General features: G+C 41.1%; 2 protein-coding genes across 4 annotated transcripts in view; both read left to right on the top strand.

Moving 5' to 3' along the window:
- The first annotated feature begins 2,482 nt into the window (after nucleotides 1-2,482).
- On the top strand, nucleotides 2,483-7,338 carry LOC133133849 (uncharacterized). Of its 3 annotated transcripts, XM_061250099.1 has the most exons (3): nucleotides 3,396-3,592; nucleotides 4,924-5,023; nucleotides 5,427-7,338. In XM_061250099.1, exons 1-3 carry the CDS (start codon nucleotides 3,569-3,571, stop codon nucleotides 6,896-6,898), a joined length of 1,596 nt encoding a protein of 531 aa, XP_061106083.1. In that variant the 5' UTR covers nucleotides 3,396-3,568; the 3' UTR covers nucleotides 6,899-7,338. The 3 variants fall into 3 exon arrangements, with proteins under 3 accessions (XP_061106085.1, XP_061106083.1, XP_061106084.1); XM_061250101.1 differs by lacking the exons at nucleotides 3,396-3,592; nucleotides 4,924-5,023 and adding an exon at nucleotides 2,483-2,512; XM_061250100.1 differs by lacking the exon at nucleotides 4,924-5,023.
- Nucleotides 7,339-9,137: 1,799 nt separating this feature from the next.
- The window catches only part of LOC133133853 (uncharacterized), a 103,664-nt gene continuing 96,920 nt past the window's right edge, over nucleotides 9,138-15,881 (top strand). Inside the window, exon 1 of the mRNA XM_061250105.1 lies at nucleotides 9,138-9,211. The gene's annotated coding sequence lies outside the window, so the exon portion shown is untranslated. The remainder of the gene's footprint in view (nucleotides 9,212-15,881) is intronic.

Here is a 15,881-nt window from a genome sequence, read left to right as displayed (position 1 = left end):
TAACCTCTTCTTATCTCCCAAGGCAAACAAAGTATTCACTATATGATTACGATACCCTCCTAATTCTATGGGATAACTGGGTGTATCTGTTTCGTTTGCCAACCCCTCCTTTAGGGCTGTCACTGGAGATTGTGATTCACTGGCTTCCACTTGTTCTTTTTCCACAATCCATTGTCTGGTTTTATTCAGATACAAGTTCCTTACCTTGATGTCTCTGGTGTCTCACTTTTGTATAGATTATGAGCACAGTTGCAAGACACAGGAGAAGACCAGTGAAACAGGCAGGGAAAAGATAACACGGAATGATTCCTATGAAAAATAAACCAGTAAACAAGGATTAATAAGTCACAAACAAAGGATAGGTAGTGCACACACTCGCATGTGCACACGCACACACACACACACACACACACACACACACACACACATGCATACAGTACAAGTGTACACGCAACATGAAACTCATTTGACAATTTATCTGTCTTCTGTCGCATACATTCAGTTTGTTGTTTTGACAAAGAGATTATTTTTGGGATTGGAATGATCAACATTAACAATACATGCAGGCATACTGTACATACATACATGCGTACATACATGCTGAACAATATGTACACACACACACACACCTGTAGTTTCTGGTTGGTATGTGACAGTCCCTCCCTCACCTCCAGCAGAGAGCTCAGTGGATAGGTTGGGTTGGCTGGGTTGTGTGGGTTGCGTGGTTTGTGTGGGTTGTCTCTTTATCGTCAGGTTTAACGGCAGCAGGGCTCGAAGATAGTCCTTGTAAAACACGGCACACACCCAAGCGATCCGCTTTCAGCGTGGCGTTTCTCACCGAGAGCGCAAACTCAATCCCGTCAGCGCTGGTGAACTTCTGCTGACTTTCCACCTCTATCCACAACAGTCTGGTGCCCTCTTTCACGTGTGAAACGGCACAAACCACGGAGCCATTTCCTCCCTCCATGAGCTCTGCAGGTTCCTGGTACACTGAGGACGCAGACAGGCACAGCGATCTCACTGAAGATGGCCACATAGCATAGATAGCAGAGGCAGGATGCATCTGGACAATACAACTTCCTTTACAGTTTAAGGATGTAATGTTGGCTACATTCATCAAGTAGACAGACCCGTATGACATATCAATACACAGTAAACTGTTTAGACTTAGATAGACCCGTACAACATGTAAATACACAGTAAACTGCTTAATTTTAGATATACCCTTACAGTGAATAGATAGAGCCCAATAAGGATCACAGAATTAAAGTTAAAACTAAATTAAACACTGGACATTTTATGGAATAGCATTTAAATTCCACAAAATGGCATTTGTTCTTAATGAGCACGTACATTACCTGCGAGCATTCATGAAATAGAAAAGGGATTTACTGGGAGATAAAATTAAATTTTCATTTTCATCATTTTTAAATCTTTACATCTTACTACATTTTGTAGTGATAAGTGAATGTATGAGCCACCGTAGTGCCCTACCTGTGATGTCATATTTACGTGCTTGAGAAATAAACCGGCAGTTCTATGAGTGTAACCTACACGGTTTTCACGGTTAATGCCTCCGCATATGACAGCTGGTAACTGAAATAGCTGGATTCTACGCCAGGGTTATCAATTCACTGACACTTTATTCGATACCAGACCTTGTCTGGCTTGCTTTCACTTTATAATGTGTCTGCGTAAAACATGAAGAATAAAAGTTACATTGCACCCCTTCGTCGAATTAGCTGTTTTGCCACCTCCAGTAGGCTAGTATTGTGATCACGTAGTTGTCTTCATTCATTACCGTTTGGACGCAGATCAATCAATCAATAGGGGGCGTTGTATATGTGAGATTTACGTATGTACGTATGGATGGAAATACTCAGGTCCTCACTCAGGCTTCACGAGGTTGGTGGCACTTGCTTGTCGATGCAGAATGGCATTATACTCGTGTTTTGCCGTATTGAAATTCATCTAATAATAAAAGACTAATATGAAACATCAAAAAAAACAAAAAAAAAACAACAACAACAACAACAAAAAAACAGCTTGGCAAGGTTTTAAAACAGCCAGTTTGAACCAGCTCCATACTCAACATAGTTTGACCATCTGAAGCTATGTTTTGAAACAGCTGGTAACTGAAATAGCTGGATTCTACGCCAGGGTTATCAATTCACTGACACTTTATTCGATACCAGACCTTGTCTGGCTTGCTTTCACTTTATAATGTGTCTGCGTGTGACGGGTGGGAGGGGGATAAGCCAGAGATACACCTGATTTCATTTCACATGATCAGGTTTAATGAGTCACCTGATGCTTTCTCCTCGTGTGACCAAAAGTAATGCAGGTAAAATAGTATGCCGGGCAGCCGCTCTTTGTTTGAAAGTAGTTGGTGCGACAAACGCAGTGGTAAGAGCACTGTTTGCATAGGGATTCTGCCGGCGGTGATCTAATACGAAGCGGTGTATCAGTTGTCTGGTGCCTGGTTGTCATCTTTGCCTGTAGTACGTGCATGGTGCGTCAATACTCTCAGCTCCCTCGTTCACGTCACATCCCAACATAACGAAGGATGGCTAGCGGTATGAATGTTGATCGAGGATTTTATGAAGGAGCGAATTGTTTCCCTACTTCAGAAAAAATTTCAAACTAGTGAGTCAAAGCTAGGTTGTAGGAAGTTACTCTGTGTGCCTTACTAGTGTGTAAAACCACCTCCAAGTTTGTTTGTTTGTTTGTTTATTATCTTTTTGTTTGTTTGGCGAGGCCTGTTCTTTTCTTTCCTTTGCCAGCCGGGGCTGGGGGCATGCAGAGGGGTGGTAATATACATGCCAGTCCAGCTAGTGTGCTGTGGTCATAGGCAGTGTTGTCTTTGGTGGGGCCTTTTACTAAGTGTGTGATGCAGTAACTTTACTGGCTGTGGCTGTATTATTGTACTATTGGAATAGTATGTGTAATATTTATAGATACTATTTATACAACTTTTTCCACCTTGAACAAAGTCTTTATTGATATATATTCTACGTCAACCAAAATACACCAGAAATTAAAGTGCATTATTTTTGTACACCGTCTCCTCGTGCATTCATTCATTTGAATACCTGATAGTGGGGAATACCGGGTTACTCCCGGACCTAGTTACTCAGACCCTTAGTGATCTCTTTTAGTGTGGTCTAGGTTACATGCGTAAAACATGAAGAATAAAAGTTATATTGCACCCCTTCGTCGAATTAGCTGTTTTGCCACCTCCAGTAGGCTAGTATTGTGATCAGGTAGTTGTCTTCATTTATTACCGTTTGGACGCAGATCAATCAATCAATAGGGGGCGTTGTATGTGTGAGATTTGTGTGTGAGATCACAAAAGGCACTATTGGGCCACACCTCAGATCTCAGTCATCTTTACAGCTAAATGATCTGCGTAGCTACAGAATGAGCCTCCGAGTCACCACCAAAGAAATACGAGTAGCCTTCGCTGCTTCTGATTTGATCATCTGACCTCTTCCTCATTCCTCATATATATTTTTTCAACATTTAAAAGTGAAACATTTCTGGGTTTCTTCAGAAGACTTACGTATGGATGGAAATACTCAGGCTTCACGAGGTTGGTGGCACTTGCTTGTCGATGCAGAATGGCATTATACTCGTGTTTTGCCGTATTGAAATTCATCTAATAATAAAAGACTAATAATATGAAAACAGCGTTGTTCAAAACGCTGTAGGAAACTATCAATTACAATTTGAACAACGCGAAATAGGCTAATCTAATTCATATCGTGGGGTTTAGTCACAGCCTACGTTTGAACTTTTAAAAATGCTTTTTCGTCGGGCATGGGCATTTGGACAAACCGTGAGAAACAAAGCCACGGTCCTGAAGATTACTTGTTCTTTAATTGGATTCTATTTTCCCATTGTTCTTCTGAATCTGTTTTAGTACGTGGCAATTTGACATTTTAATTTTCTCGGAAGTAGCCAAGGAAAATAATGTTTCTTTATGGAGCGCCACGTGTAACAACATCTCCATTTCGTTTGGTGTGAAGCTGTAGGACCGCTTATTTCCGTTTTTCCCCGCCATATCTCATTTTGTTTTAATTTGTTTTCGTGTTGGTGCGCTTTGCTTGTTGGTGCGCTTTTATTGAAAACGTCATCTAATCAGAGAAAATACAGAATTACACCAGTAATGTGATGGTGCTTCTGGCAAATCAACCCTGATTGCAAAGTCATTTAAGGCACCAGGACAAAGATATTAAAATAATGTAAATAAAATATGACTTGCCAAAGAATTGCTATTGCTAGATGGCGTAGCCACAAACCGTATCACTAACCGTATATATAATTTGGCGAAAATTATATATACGGTCGGATAATTTCGTTTGTAAGTTTTAATTCTATTAATACGTTCCCTGCACTCGTGATAAATGCAACATTTCGAAGTATTCCTGCAGTGTTTTATTCATAAATAACACTACTTTATCTCATAACTCGGTCAAACAGTCGCTGCATGTGGTGCATAATCTTAGAGCGAGTCGATGGGCCTAGTAACGTCGCACGTAGAAGTTATCCCAAAGTGATAGTTCGGGGAATACTCTTAGAATAGTAAGCAACTTTAGTAAGGTATACCTTTCGAGTCTTCGTAAAACGCTCAGAGACTCCGTTATCAGGAAACGCGGCCTTGGTCTGGAAATGTACAGCCTATAGGCTTATAAAAAGACTTTAACAATCAATTGTGATTAGATAGTAGGCTGTATGCTAGGTCGTTTATATTTAAACATGAATATAATTAGATTGTTATTATCGTAAATCGGAATATAATTGTCGAGTAGTTAATGCTGGGAATCGCCTCGTTATTCAACAATGCCTACCCATTCAGGGGTCCTAGGTAAATTGAGGTCATTTGTAGGCTTACGTATATTTCAAATATTTCATTCTCTCCAGCTGAGACGTTTAAAGTGTGTGCAAGTTCTACACTTTTCAAAGCGGAGACGTGCAATACTTACGGATTCGCTTGGCGTTATCAAAACAAACAAACAAACAGGTAATTTTGAATATTGCACAGAGGAGGTTCATTCTATGAAACACACATTTAAAACAGATTCATTTTTATGTACTATTTCATACAATATATCTGCAGTATATGTTATGTAAATGATGTAATGGTAAATCACAAGTAACATTAATGCCTTTTGCTTACAACATTGTACAACTTAAATTCAAGATACATGTAGGTGCTGCTCATATTATGGCAAATTTAAATGAACAAATTTCCATTTAGTGACACGCAAATTTGACTTGGATTAAAATGTTGGAGGTTGAAAAGTGCAATCTCATGAAATCGGTCCCCAAATTCCACTCACAAATTATCAGTGACTGGAATATTGGATGCCTGACATAACAGAACTTTGTTTTATGTTATATTACTTTTTTCGTTCCTGCTGCAGGTTTGAAAGACATCAGCTGGTTCTACATGGAGAAAAAAACGTTACTGAAATGGACATTATGCATTACAGTCATCTTTGTATTAACGACTGCCATGTGGATGAATCGTAAGAATTTCAGCTCAAGCCTTTACGTACACGATGACACAATTATCCATAATGATGACAGTCCAATACACTCAAACCAGACAACTATAACCCCAATTAATAACTCAAACCAGACAACTATAACCCCAATTAATAACTCAAAACAGACAACTGTAACGCCAATTAAGAATGCAAAACAGACAACTGTAACCCCAGTTAAGAACTCAAAACAGAAAACTATAACCCCAATTAAGAACTCAAAACATTTAATGGTTTCTGCCTTCAAAGACCACAGGGTAAATGGAGCAACTCGGATCATCAGCATCTTAAACAGAGACCACCTGCAGCCACTGTTTTGTATTTTCTGTTGTGGAAACAATTATTCCACTCCTGCAGAAATAGATGTGCACAGTGACCATTTTGGATTTTCATATGTGACCACTGATGTGCTGTGTAAAAATAAACCAAACTGCAATGCCACACATGTCACAGTCTCTCTCCTGCCAGACAAGGTGGACAGCCACATAGACTTCCTACCAATACAGAACCAGAAATGGCAAGAGGAAGCCTTCCCATATGAATTTACAATTTGCATCTCCAACCTGTTTGCAAGCTATAACAATGTCCTTCAGTTTGTACAGACTATGGAAGTGTACAGGCTCCTGGGTATTCAGAGAGTGGTTATCTACAACACCAGCTGTGGTCCAGACCTTGAGAAGGTGCTGCATTACTACAGTGAGGAGGGCATGCTGGAAATTGTACAATGGCCAATAGACCAATTCCTCAATCCCTCCAAAGGCTGGAACTTCAAAGAGCATGGGGGGGACATGCAATACTATGGTCAACTGACTACTCTTAATGAGTGCATCTACAGAAACATGTACAGGTCCCGGTATGTGCTGCTGAATGACATTGATGAGATCATTATGCCTTACCAACACGCAAACCTACATCTGCTCCTGGAGGATCTCCAACACCAACAACCAAATGTGGCCGTTTTTCTCATTGAGAACCACATCTTCCCGAAAAGCCAGTTTGATGAGAGTGGCCGGTTCAACCGCACAGAGTGGAAGAAGGTGCCAGGGATCAACATCCTGGAACATGTTTACAGAGAGCCAGACAGGAAGCACGTTTTCAATCCTACCAAGATACTTGCCAATCCCAGGCAGGTGGTGCAGACGTCTGTGCACTCAGTCCTAAAGAATGCTGGAGGTACTTACAGGGTACCACCAGATGTGTGCAGAATTGTGCACGTCAGAGGACCCCTACAAGGGAGCCTCACCAAGGAACAACTGTTTGTGGACAAAAAGCTTTGGGAATTTGAAAAGGCCCTCCTGCCAAATGTTGATAATGTATTGAAGAAATGTGGGATCTTTTATTTTCTGTAAAGTTTCTGTGAAGTTTGAGTTCTCTGCGCTTTTAATGAGTGAGTGCCAAGCGCGTGCCAAGATTGTTCCTGTAGCATTTGGGTGAAGGGGAAGGAATGAAACATGAACTCATATGTATTTATTTGTCTGGAGTGGACTCTGAGTGTTTCCACTTCTATTTACACAAAAATTGGGAGATTAATGATTTTAGCACATTCTTCTGCTGATTGATATGTTTTTGTGGAGCAATCCATTCTGAATTTATCGATGTGCTTATTCTTTTGAGTGTTCCACTTGCACGAATGTATCGATTGTCCATCAGCCCACACTTTTATGCAGAAAGAATTCCTATCTTGTGGCTGATGAAAGCATTCATATCTCATGTTACGACAGAATGTTAACTCATTTTGAGAATGTCAAACTACCTTCTTCAATTATATGCCCTGCAATTAATTTTTAAATATGTGACCTTTCCATTATTTACTTTTTTTAAACTATGTGTCGATATCACATTGCTCTATGCTGTTCTGTATTGCGTTTGATATTTTTGAAGCTATAAACCCAAAAAATAATACATTAAAATGATGAAATACAAAGGTTAACTCTTATAACTATGATTTATGATATTGGAAACCTAATACTGGAAAGTCTGTGTTTTTGAGACATCTGCGAAGACAACAGGCAAAGCAGAAGAGGTGTCATTTCTAATGTCTTTCAATATCTACCCTGACATCTGGATCAAAACAAGAACTGTTTCTCATAACTAAATAACCTTTTAGTTTTACCCTCCCACACAAAAAGAAAATGTTTGTTTGTTGGATAGAAGCTGGCCAAGACACTTTTATTAGTCACTATTGCACTCCGCTGGCAGGATGTGGGGTGCAGCCTAAAAAACGCAATGAAGCAGTGCCCATGGGAAGTTGAAAGTGAATGTAATGAAGGAAGCAATGTTGTGAACACAAAGGCCAGAAGGACAGGGTGAACTAGAAAAGCAGAGAGTAGAGACAGCAGAAGTTAGAGTACAGCCTTCCTGCAGGTCTTCTTCATGAAAGGACTCTTACATTAATGGCATTTGGCAGACGCTCAACAAAGTGCATACCCATAACCAGGGACTTCCATCCATCCATCCATTATCTGAACCCGCTTATCCTGATCAGGGTCGCAGGGGGGCTGGAGCCTATCCCAGCATACATTGGGCGAAAGGCAGGAATACACCCTGGACAGGTCGCCAGTCCATCGCAGGGCACACACACCATTCACTCATACACTCATACCTACAGGCAATTTAGACTCTCCAATCAGCCTAACGTGCATGTCTTTGGACTGTGGGAGGAAACCGGAGTACCCGGAGGAAACCCACGCAGACACGGGGAGAACATGCAAACTCCGCACAGAGAGGCCCCGGCCGATGGGGATTCGAACCCAGGACCTCCTTGCTGTGAGGCGATAACCAGGGACTTGAGAAAACAAAACCTCAAACTTCATACATACTTACTTGCAACCCCTTCTGCGTCAAGAGGAAACTTATTAAACTTTAATATGCTTATTTTTCCTCCGGGTACTCCGGGTAGGCTGATTACAAACCCCCAAGGGTGGCCTGTAGTGTAGTGGTTAAGGTAAATGACTGGGACAGGCAAGGTCAGTGGTTTTAAAATTAGCCTAGATATGACACTTCCCTGCTGAAAAAAGAAAAGAAAAAAACCCAGCAAAAAAACAACAAAAAAACAGCTTAGGCAAGGTTTTGAAACAGCCAGTTTGAACCAGCTCCATACTCAACATAGTTTGACCATCTGAAGCTATGTTTTGAAACAGCTGGTAACTGAAATAGCTGGATTCTACGCCAGGGTTATCAATTCACTGACACTTTATTCAATACCAGACCTTGTCTGGCTTGCTTTCACTTTATAATGTGTCTGCGTAAAACATGAAGAATAAAAGTTACATTGCACCCCTTCGTCGAATTAGCTGTTTTGCCACCTCCAGTAGGCTAGTATTGTGATCACGTAGTTGTCTTCATTCATTACCGTTTGGACGCAGATTAACAATCAATCAATAGGGGCGTTGTATACGTGAAATTTGCAGAAGATCACAAAAGGCACTATTGGGCCACACCTCAGATCTCAGTCATCTTTACAGCTAAATGATCTGCGTAGCTACAGAATAAGCCTCCGAGTCACCACCAAAGAAATACGAGTAGCCTTCGCTGCTTCTGATTTGATCATCTGACCTCTTCCTCATTCCTCAAATATATTTAATCAGCATTTAAAAGTTAAACATTTCTGGGTTTCTTCAGAAGGCTTACGTATGGATGGAAATACTCAGGCCCTCACTCAGGCTTCACGAGGTTGGTGGCACTTGCTTGTCGATGCAGAATGGCATTAACTCGTGGTTTGCCGTATTGAAATTAATCTAATAATAAAAGACTAATAATATGAAAACAGCGTTGTTCAAAACGCTGTAGGAAACTGCATCAATTACAATTTGAACAACGCGAAATAGGCTAATCTAATTCATATCGTGGGGTTTAGTGACAGCCTACGTTTGAACTTTTTAAAATGCTTTTTCGTCGGGCATGAACATTTGGACAAACCGTGAGAAACAAAGCCACGGTCCTGAAGATTACTTGTTCTTTAATTGGATTCTATTTTCCTATTGTTCTTATGAATCTGTTTTAGTACGTGGCAATTTGACATTTTAATTTTCTCGGAAGTAGCCAAGGAAAATAATGTTTCTTTATTCAGCACCACGTCTAACAATATCTCCATTTCGTTTGGTGTGAAGCTGTGGGACCGGTTAAATAACAAACTTGAAATTGTATGCAAATAAAACTCTCTCTTGGGCTGAATTCCTATCTTGTGACTGATGAAAGCATTCATACCTCATGTTACGACAGAATGTTAACTAATTTTAAGAATGTCAAACTACATTCTTACAATGGACCTATTTGTTGGTTGGGTGAGTTTGGTATTACTAGTCTTGAATCTTTTATAAAAATATTTATATTTATATTTACTTTGAAATTAATTTTTAAATATGTGACCTTTTCATCATTAACTTTTTTGAACTATGTGTCGATATCAATTCCCTCTTGGCTGGCCTCCCAGTGTCCGCCATCAGACCCCTCCAGCTTATCCAGAATGCAGCAGCTCGTCTGGTCTTCAACCTTCCCAAAGACTCACACGTAACCCCCCCTGCTTACTTCCCTCCACTGGCTGCCTGTCATGGCTCGCATCAAATTCAAAACACTGGTGCTAGCCTTCCAAGCAGTTAAGGGGTCTTCCCCAGCTCACCACCAAAAAATCATCAGACCCTACACCCCTGCCAGACCTCTTCGTTCAGCCTCCACAGGCCGCTTGGCACCTCCCCCTCTCCGAACCTCCACCTCACGCTCACGACTACTGTCTGTTCTGGCTCCACGGTGGTGGAATGCACTCCCCGTTGAGGTGAGAACTGTAGAATCTCGTCCTACCTTCAAGCGCATGGGTATCGTCCTGCTATGCGGACGATACCCAACTCTTCGTCTCGTTCCCGCCGTCTGATACGCAGGTTTCAGCCCGTATCTCTGCTTGCCTGAGGGACATCCAGAGCTGGATGGACAACCACCATCTAAAGCTCAACCCAGGTAAAACTGAAATGATATTCATCCCTGCTAATACCTCTCCCCATCTGGATCTCTCCATTTCCCTCGGGGATACCACACTCACGCCGTCACCCAGTGCAAGGAACCTCGGCGTGGTGATGGACAGCAGACTGTCCCTTTCCGAGAACATCGCGGCGGTGACCCGGTCTTGCAGGTTCTTCCTATACAACATACGGAGAATCCGCCCCTTTCTCACCCCCTACTCGACCCAGCTCCTGGTCCAAGCGATGGTTCTGTCCCGCCTGGACTACTGCAATTCCCTCTTGGCTGGCCTCCCAGCGTCTGCCATCAGACCCCTCCAACTCATCCAGAATGCAGCAGCTTGTCTGGTCTTCAACCTTCCCAAATACTCACACGTCACCCCCCTGCTTACTTCCCTCCACTGGCTGCCTGTCATGGCTCGCATCAAATTCAAAACATTGGTGCTAGCCTTCCAAGCAGTTAAAGGGTCTTCCCCAGCTTATCTGCAAAAAATCATCAGACCCTACACCCCTGCCAGACCTCTTCGTTCAGCCTCCACAGGCCGCTTGGCACCTCCCCCTCTCAGAACCTCCACCTCACGCTCACGACTACTGTCTGTTCTGGCTCCATGGTGGTGGAACGAACTCCCCGTTGAGGTCAGAACTATAGAATCCCTCCCCACCTTCAAGCGCAAGCTGAAGACACACCTCTTCAAACAGCACCTCTCCCCATCCCTCCCTACCTCCCTGTGAACCTTAATTGTTGTCTCTGTGACTTGTGTATCAGTATTTTAGTTGGCTAGGTAAGCAGTGTTTGGATAGTTAACTTTGGTGACTTTTGCTCTGTTTGTTTGTTTGTTCAAAAAAAAAAAAAAAAAAAAAAAATGGCCCTTGTCCTTATCTTTCTTGTACAGGTAGCAGTTGAAATTGTACTTACCTCTAGGGTCTTTCAGCGAACTTATCCCTGGATATGGGTATGCACTTTGTTGTACGTCGCTCTGGATAAGAGCGTCTGCCAAATGCCAATAATGTAATGTAATGTAATGTAATGCAAACTGAAGACGCACCTCTTCAAGCAGAACCTCTCCCCTCCCTACCTCCCTGTGAACCTTAATTGTTGTCTTTCTGTGATTTACTTTTTTGTGTGTCAGTATTTTTAGTTTGGCTAGGTAAGCAGTGTTTGGCTAGTTAAGGGGTTTGGTCATACTTTTGCGTTTGTTTGTTTAAAAAAAAAGAAGAAAAAAAATATTTGTTGTGCAGATAGCAGTTGAAATTGTACTTCCATCTAGGTTCTTTCAGCGCACTTATCCCTGGTTTTAGCTGTTGTTTAAATTGACTGGAACGGGCTCAGTTTAACTGTTTGACTAAGTCACCGTCTTTCAAACGATTAGTATGCCTAACTAAACTTGAAAAGGTCCATGAAGCAATATGATAACGGCTTCAGCTACACACTAGGCCTATTTGAAAATAGTCGGCATATCAACAACAGTAAAATAAATATTGTTAAATATGACCAGTAGGCTAATCAAGATAAACCATAATTGTCAGTGTTCAGTGACCGATCAAAGCCTTATTTCAAAGACAGTCTGAAGGAAATCATTAACGCTAAATGTTGCTTATCTGTTTCATGCCGTTCGTCGACGCCTCTTCAATCACTGCAAAGCACGTCCAACTTTATCGTTCATAGATCCGAATTCAGTCCATGCACAAAGTCACCCTCGACAACGAGTCCAAATCGCTTGCTTCTTCAGCAAAAACTATAGCTTTAATCCGAGAAACTTGCTTCAATCCCGGGAACAACTTCCACTTGCCGAACACCAGTGGAGATGTCCATTGCTCGTTTGTTATGGGGAAGGCACGTGTCGCCCCTACCAAGGTCACAACAATACCCCGCCTTGAGCTAACTGCAGCTGTAGTGGCAGCTAGGACAAGTGTTATGCTCAGGAATGAACTTGAACTAGATGGCCTGCAAGAATATTTCTGGACGGACTCAAGAGTAGTCCTTGGACATATAAATAATGATGCTAGACGTTTTCATTATTATAAATAGCAGACCGTTGACAACTGAGCACTTAAATGATCCAACAACCTTTGAACCACTCACGGCAAATCACATCTTGATGATGAAATCTAGCATTGTGTCGCCTCCCCCTGGCCGGTTTGTGAGTCAGGATCTGTACCTGCGCAAGAGATGGCGAAAGGTACAGTTTTTGGCAAATTAATTTTGGGCTAGATGGAAAAGGGAATATCTTCTCTATCTTCAACAAAGACGAAGGTGGCAAAAGGATAAGCGGAATACAAGCGTCAATGACATAGTCATCCTCCAAGAAGATGATTCACCTCGAAATCAATGGAGATTGGCAAGGGTGGCTGAAGTTTATCCCAGCTCTGATGGAAGGGTTCGAAAGGTTAAGCTATTGATGAGTGATTCAACCTTGGACCATTTAGGAAGGCACACTTCCAAGCCTGTGTATCTCGACAGACCTGTTCAAAAGATTGTACTGCTGCTTGACGCTCAATAATGCTGTACTTTGCACATGTACAATTTTAAGGTCACAATGTGGTCAGAAGCATTAATGTATTCTTGAGTGAAATCAGTGTATGATTTGGTGGGAGTTTAGCTGTTGTTTAAATTCCATGTTTTTTTTTGTTTTGTTTATTTTCTCTTGCTGATACATATTTGTTTATTTTACATTTGCTGCATATGAATTGCATTATATGTCTTATAAGTCTTATAAGTGCTGATTGGATAATTGGAAGTGACGTCATGTGGGTCAGGTTTCACACGGACACATTTATTGTTGCACACGTCACCTGAGGGAGACACTTGAGACTTGTGGTTCTGCCGGTACACCGCTGAGTCCGAAGTTTTATATTTGTGATCATTACTCTTAAAAGGTCCTTATATATCCTGGACTCATTTCCCTCTCAGTTGGTATGCAGCCAGCGAGTTCGACTATCACTCCCCTCCAGGAAACACGCAAGGCCAAAGTTCTTATATTACTGCTAGATTAAAGATGAATTAAAGAAAGAAAATAAATCAATCAGTAATAAAAGAACTTTGGCCTTGCGTTTTTCCTGGAGGGGAGTGATACTGGTTATGGGTATGCACTTTGTTGTACGTCGCTCTGGATAAGAGCGTCTGCCAAATGTCATTCATGTAATGTAATGCAGCCACGTCAAAAAAGCGCGGCAGGACTTTGCCCACCCTCTCACCTATTCTCTAAAATTTCCCTTGGGATGAATGAAGTATCTATCTATCTATCTATCTATCTACAGGCCAACTGACAAACAAACATTGCGGAACAAGGCTGCCGTTTATTTGAGAGGTCTGGCGGAGGGCTCATATGGAAAGGTTCAGGACACCTGCTACTCCTCCCCGCCTCCCAAACCTTGATTCAATGGTGGGTAAACGGTCAGTTGACGACATAAAAGCAGTTGATTCCTATTCTACTAGACGACCGTAGTTGAATCAAACGCTCGATTTCATAACGTCACATGCATCAGTAACGTTAGCTAATGTTGTCGGCATATACAGCTCCGTACCATTTCACGATTATGAAAAAACCGAAACCATGGCATGTCAAAATGATCGTAAATATAGATGATGCCCTCGTGCACATGATATCAATAATTTGTAAAGCATTCTGCTGACGCAGTTATATAGCGTCATAGAACACGCATTCAGGTTTTGACTTATGTCAGTATATTAAGTATTTAAATATATGAATTATATTTAATATGACACATATTATTAATTGTTTCGTATGTTATGTATTTTAATATATAGTATACTTGTCTTGGACAACAAATATAAATATATTTTTTACATTTGAGAAAATTTGTATTATTTTTGAATGATTGAATGAATTTGCACTTCATTGTACGTCGCTCTGGATAAGAGTGTCTGCTGAATGTCTGTAATCTAAATGTAATGTAATGTCCCTTGTAGTGTGGGTCAGACTTATAAGTTACCACCACACACCACACACCACACACACACACAGTTTCTCCGCTTCTGGGTCTCCACATGACAATGCTAGCCAATAACCAGGCTCATAACAAAACAGAGGTCCTGTCTCAGCTCCTCAGTAATGGAATGTTCTAGATGCACTTTAATCTATAAAAGCTATAGATACCCCTATCTGAAGAAAACAAGACAATACAATTCAGGTTAAAATGTCAGTTATCACATTAAAATGCATAGATGTACCGTTTGCAGGATATGCCCTGTGCAATCAGCTCTGAATGAGGAATGTGGATTACATTTGGTTAATTTGTTATTAATTGTATTAATCTTGGGTGCAGTTTACTTGTGTACGTTCCCTTTTTTCTTCCGAAATATTTCCTCTCAGTATTCCAGATTTGTACACTCAGTGAGCACTTTATTAGGTACACCAGTACACCATCCTGTTCAGGGGAATATTTCATTAGCCAATCATTTGGCAGCAAATAAAGGCATCAGCAGTTCAGCAGTTTTTCAGACCAAATGTCAGAATGGGTAAGAAAAGTGACTTTGACCAAGGAATGATTGTTGGTGCCAGGCAGGGTGGTTTGAGTATCTCAGAAACTGCTGATCTCCTGGGATTTTCATGTACAGCAGTTTCTAGAGTTGCAGAGAATTGTGCAAAAAACAAAGAACATCCAGTGAGCAGCAGTTCTGCAGACAGAAACGCCTTGTTAATGAGATCAGAGGAGAAGGGCCAGACTGGTCAAAGCTGACAGGAAGGTGACAGTAACACAAAGAACCACACATTACATCAGTGGTATGCAGAAGAGCATCTCTGAACACACAATGCGTCAAACCTCTAAGTGGATAGGCAACAGCGGCAGAAGACTTAAGTCTAAAAAATAAGTTGAATAAATACCTAATAATGTGCTCACTAAGTGTATATACAGGACATGGAAGTCAGAGACAACAGATTGGAATCCACCCTTTATTTTCTGGTATTTTTAATCTAGATTTGTGAAACAACTTAGAACATATCACCTTTTGTATCAGACCACCAAATTTTCAGGTGAGCAAAAGTACTGGAACATGGGCAGATGGTTCTTGTTGCCCAGATGTGTCCTGTTCGATTGATGGGTTAAATAATAAATAGTTCTGAATGTCTACTCTTGGTTTTAGCCTTGGGTTTTGCCTGTGAAGAGTGCAATAGTGCTAGAAAACATGAACCAACATGAAGACCAGAGAGCTGTATTTGGCCATTTTGAACCTTATGAAAGAGACCATTGTATATTTTCTAAAGAACTACATTATACAAAACATTGTCAAAAGACCATATAATATTTTCTGAAGAACTTATCGCACTCTCTGAATAACATTCAAAATTAACTTTAAAAACTAAAATATTTTAAAAGGTTTTGAAGCTGAAAATATTATATGTATATTTCGTTTTATTTA

The sequence above is a fragment of the Conger conger genome, chromosome 7 (assembly GCF_963514075.1).
Source record: "Conger conger chromosome 7, fConCon1.1, whole genome shotgun sequence".
Classification (NCBI taxonomy): domain Eukaryota; kingdom Metazoa; phylum Chordata; class Actinopteri; order Anguilliformes; family Congridae; genus Conger; species Conger conger.
This window is presented reverse-complemented; position numbering and strand designations above follow the sequence as displayed.

What these genes read in the sequence shown, in the direction of transcription:
- LOC133133849 (XM_061250099.1), top strand. Translation starts at nt 3,569, where the DNA reads ATGGAAATACTCAGGCTTCACGAG. An exon ending in AAATACTCAGGCTTCACGAG is followed by an intron (nt 3,593 to 4,923) that starts GTTGGTGGCACT and finishes CATTCTCTCCAG; the next exon opens with CTGAGACGTTTAAAGTGTGT. An exon ending in CAAAACAAACAAACAAACAG is followed by an intron (nt 5,024 to 5,426) that starts GTAATTTTGAAT and finishes TTCCTGCTGCAG; the next exon opens with GTTTGAAAGACATCAGCTGG.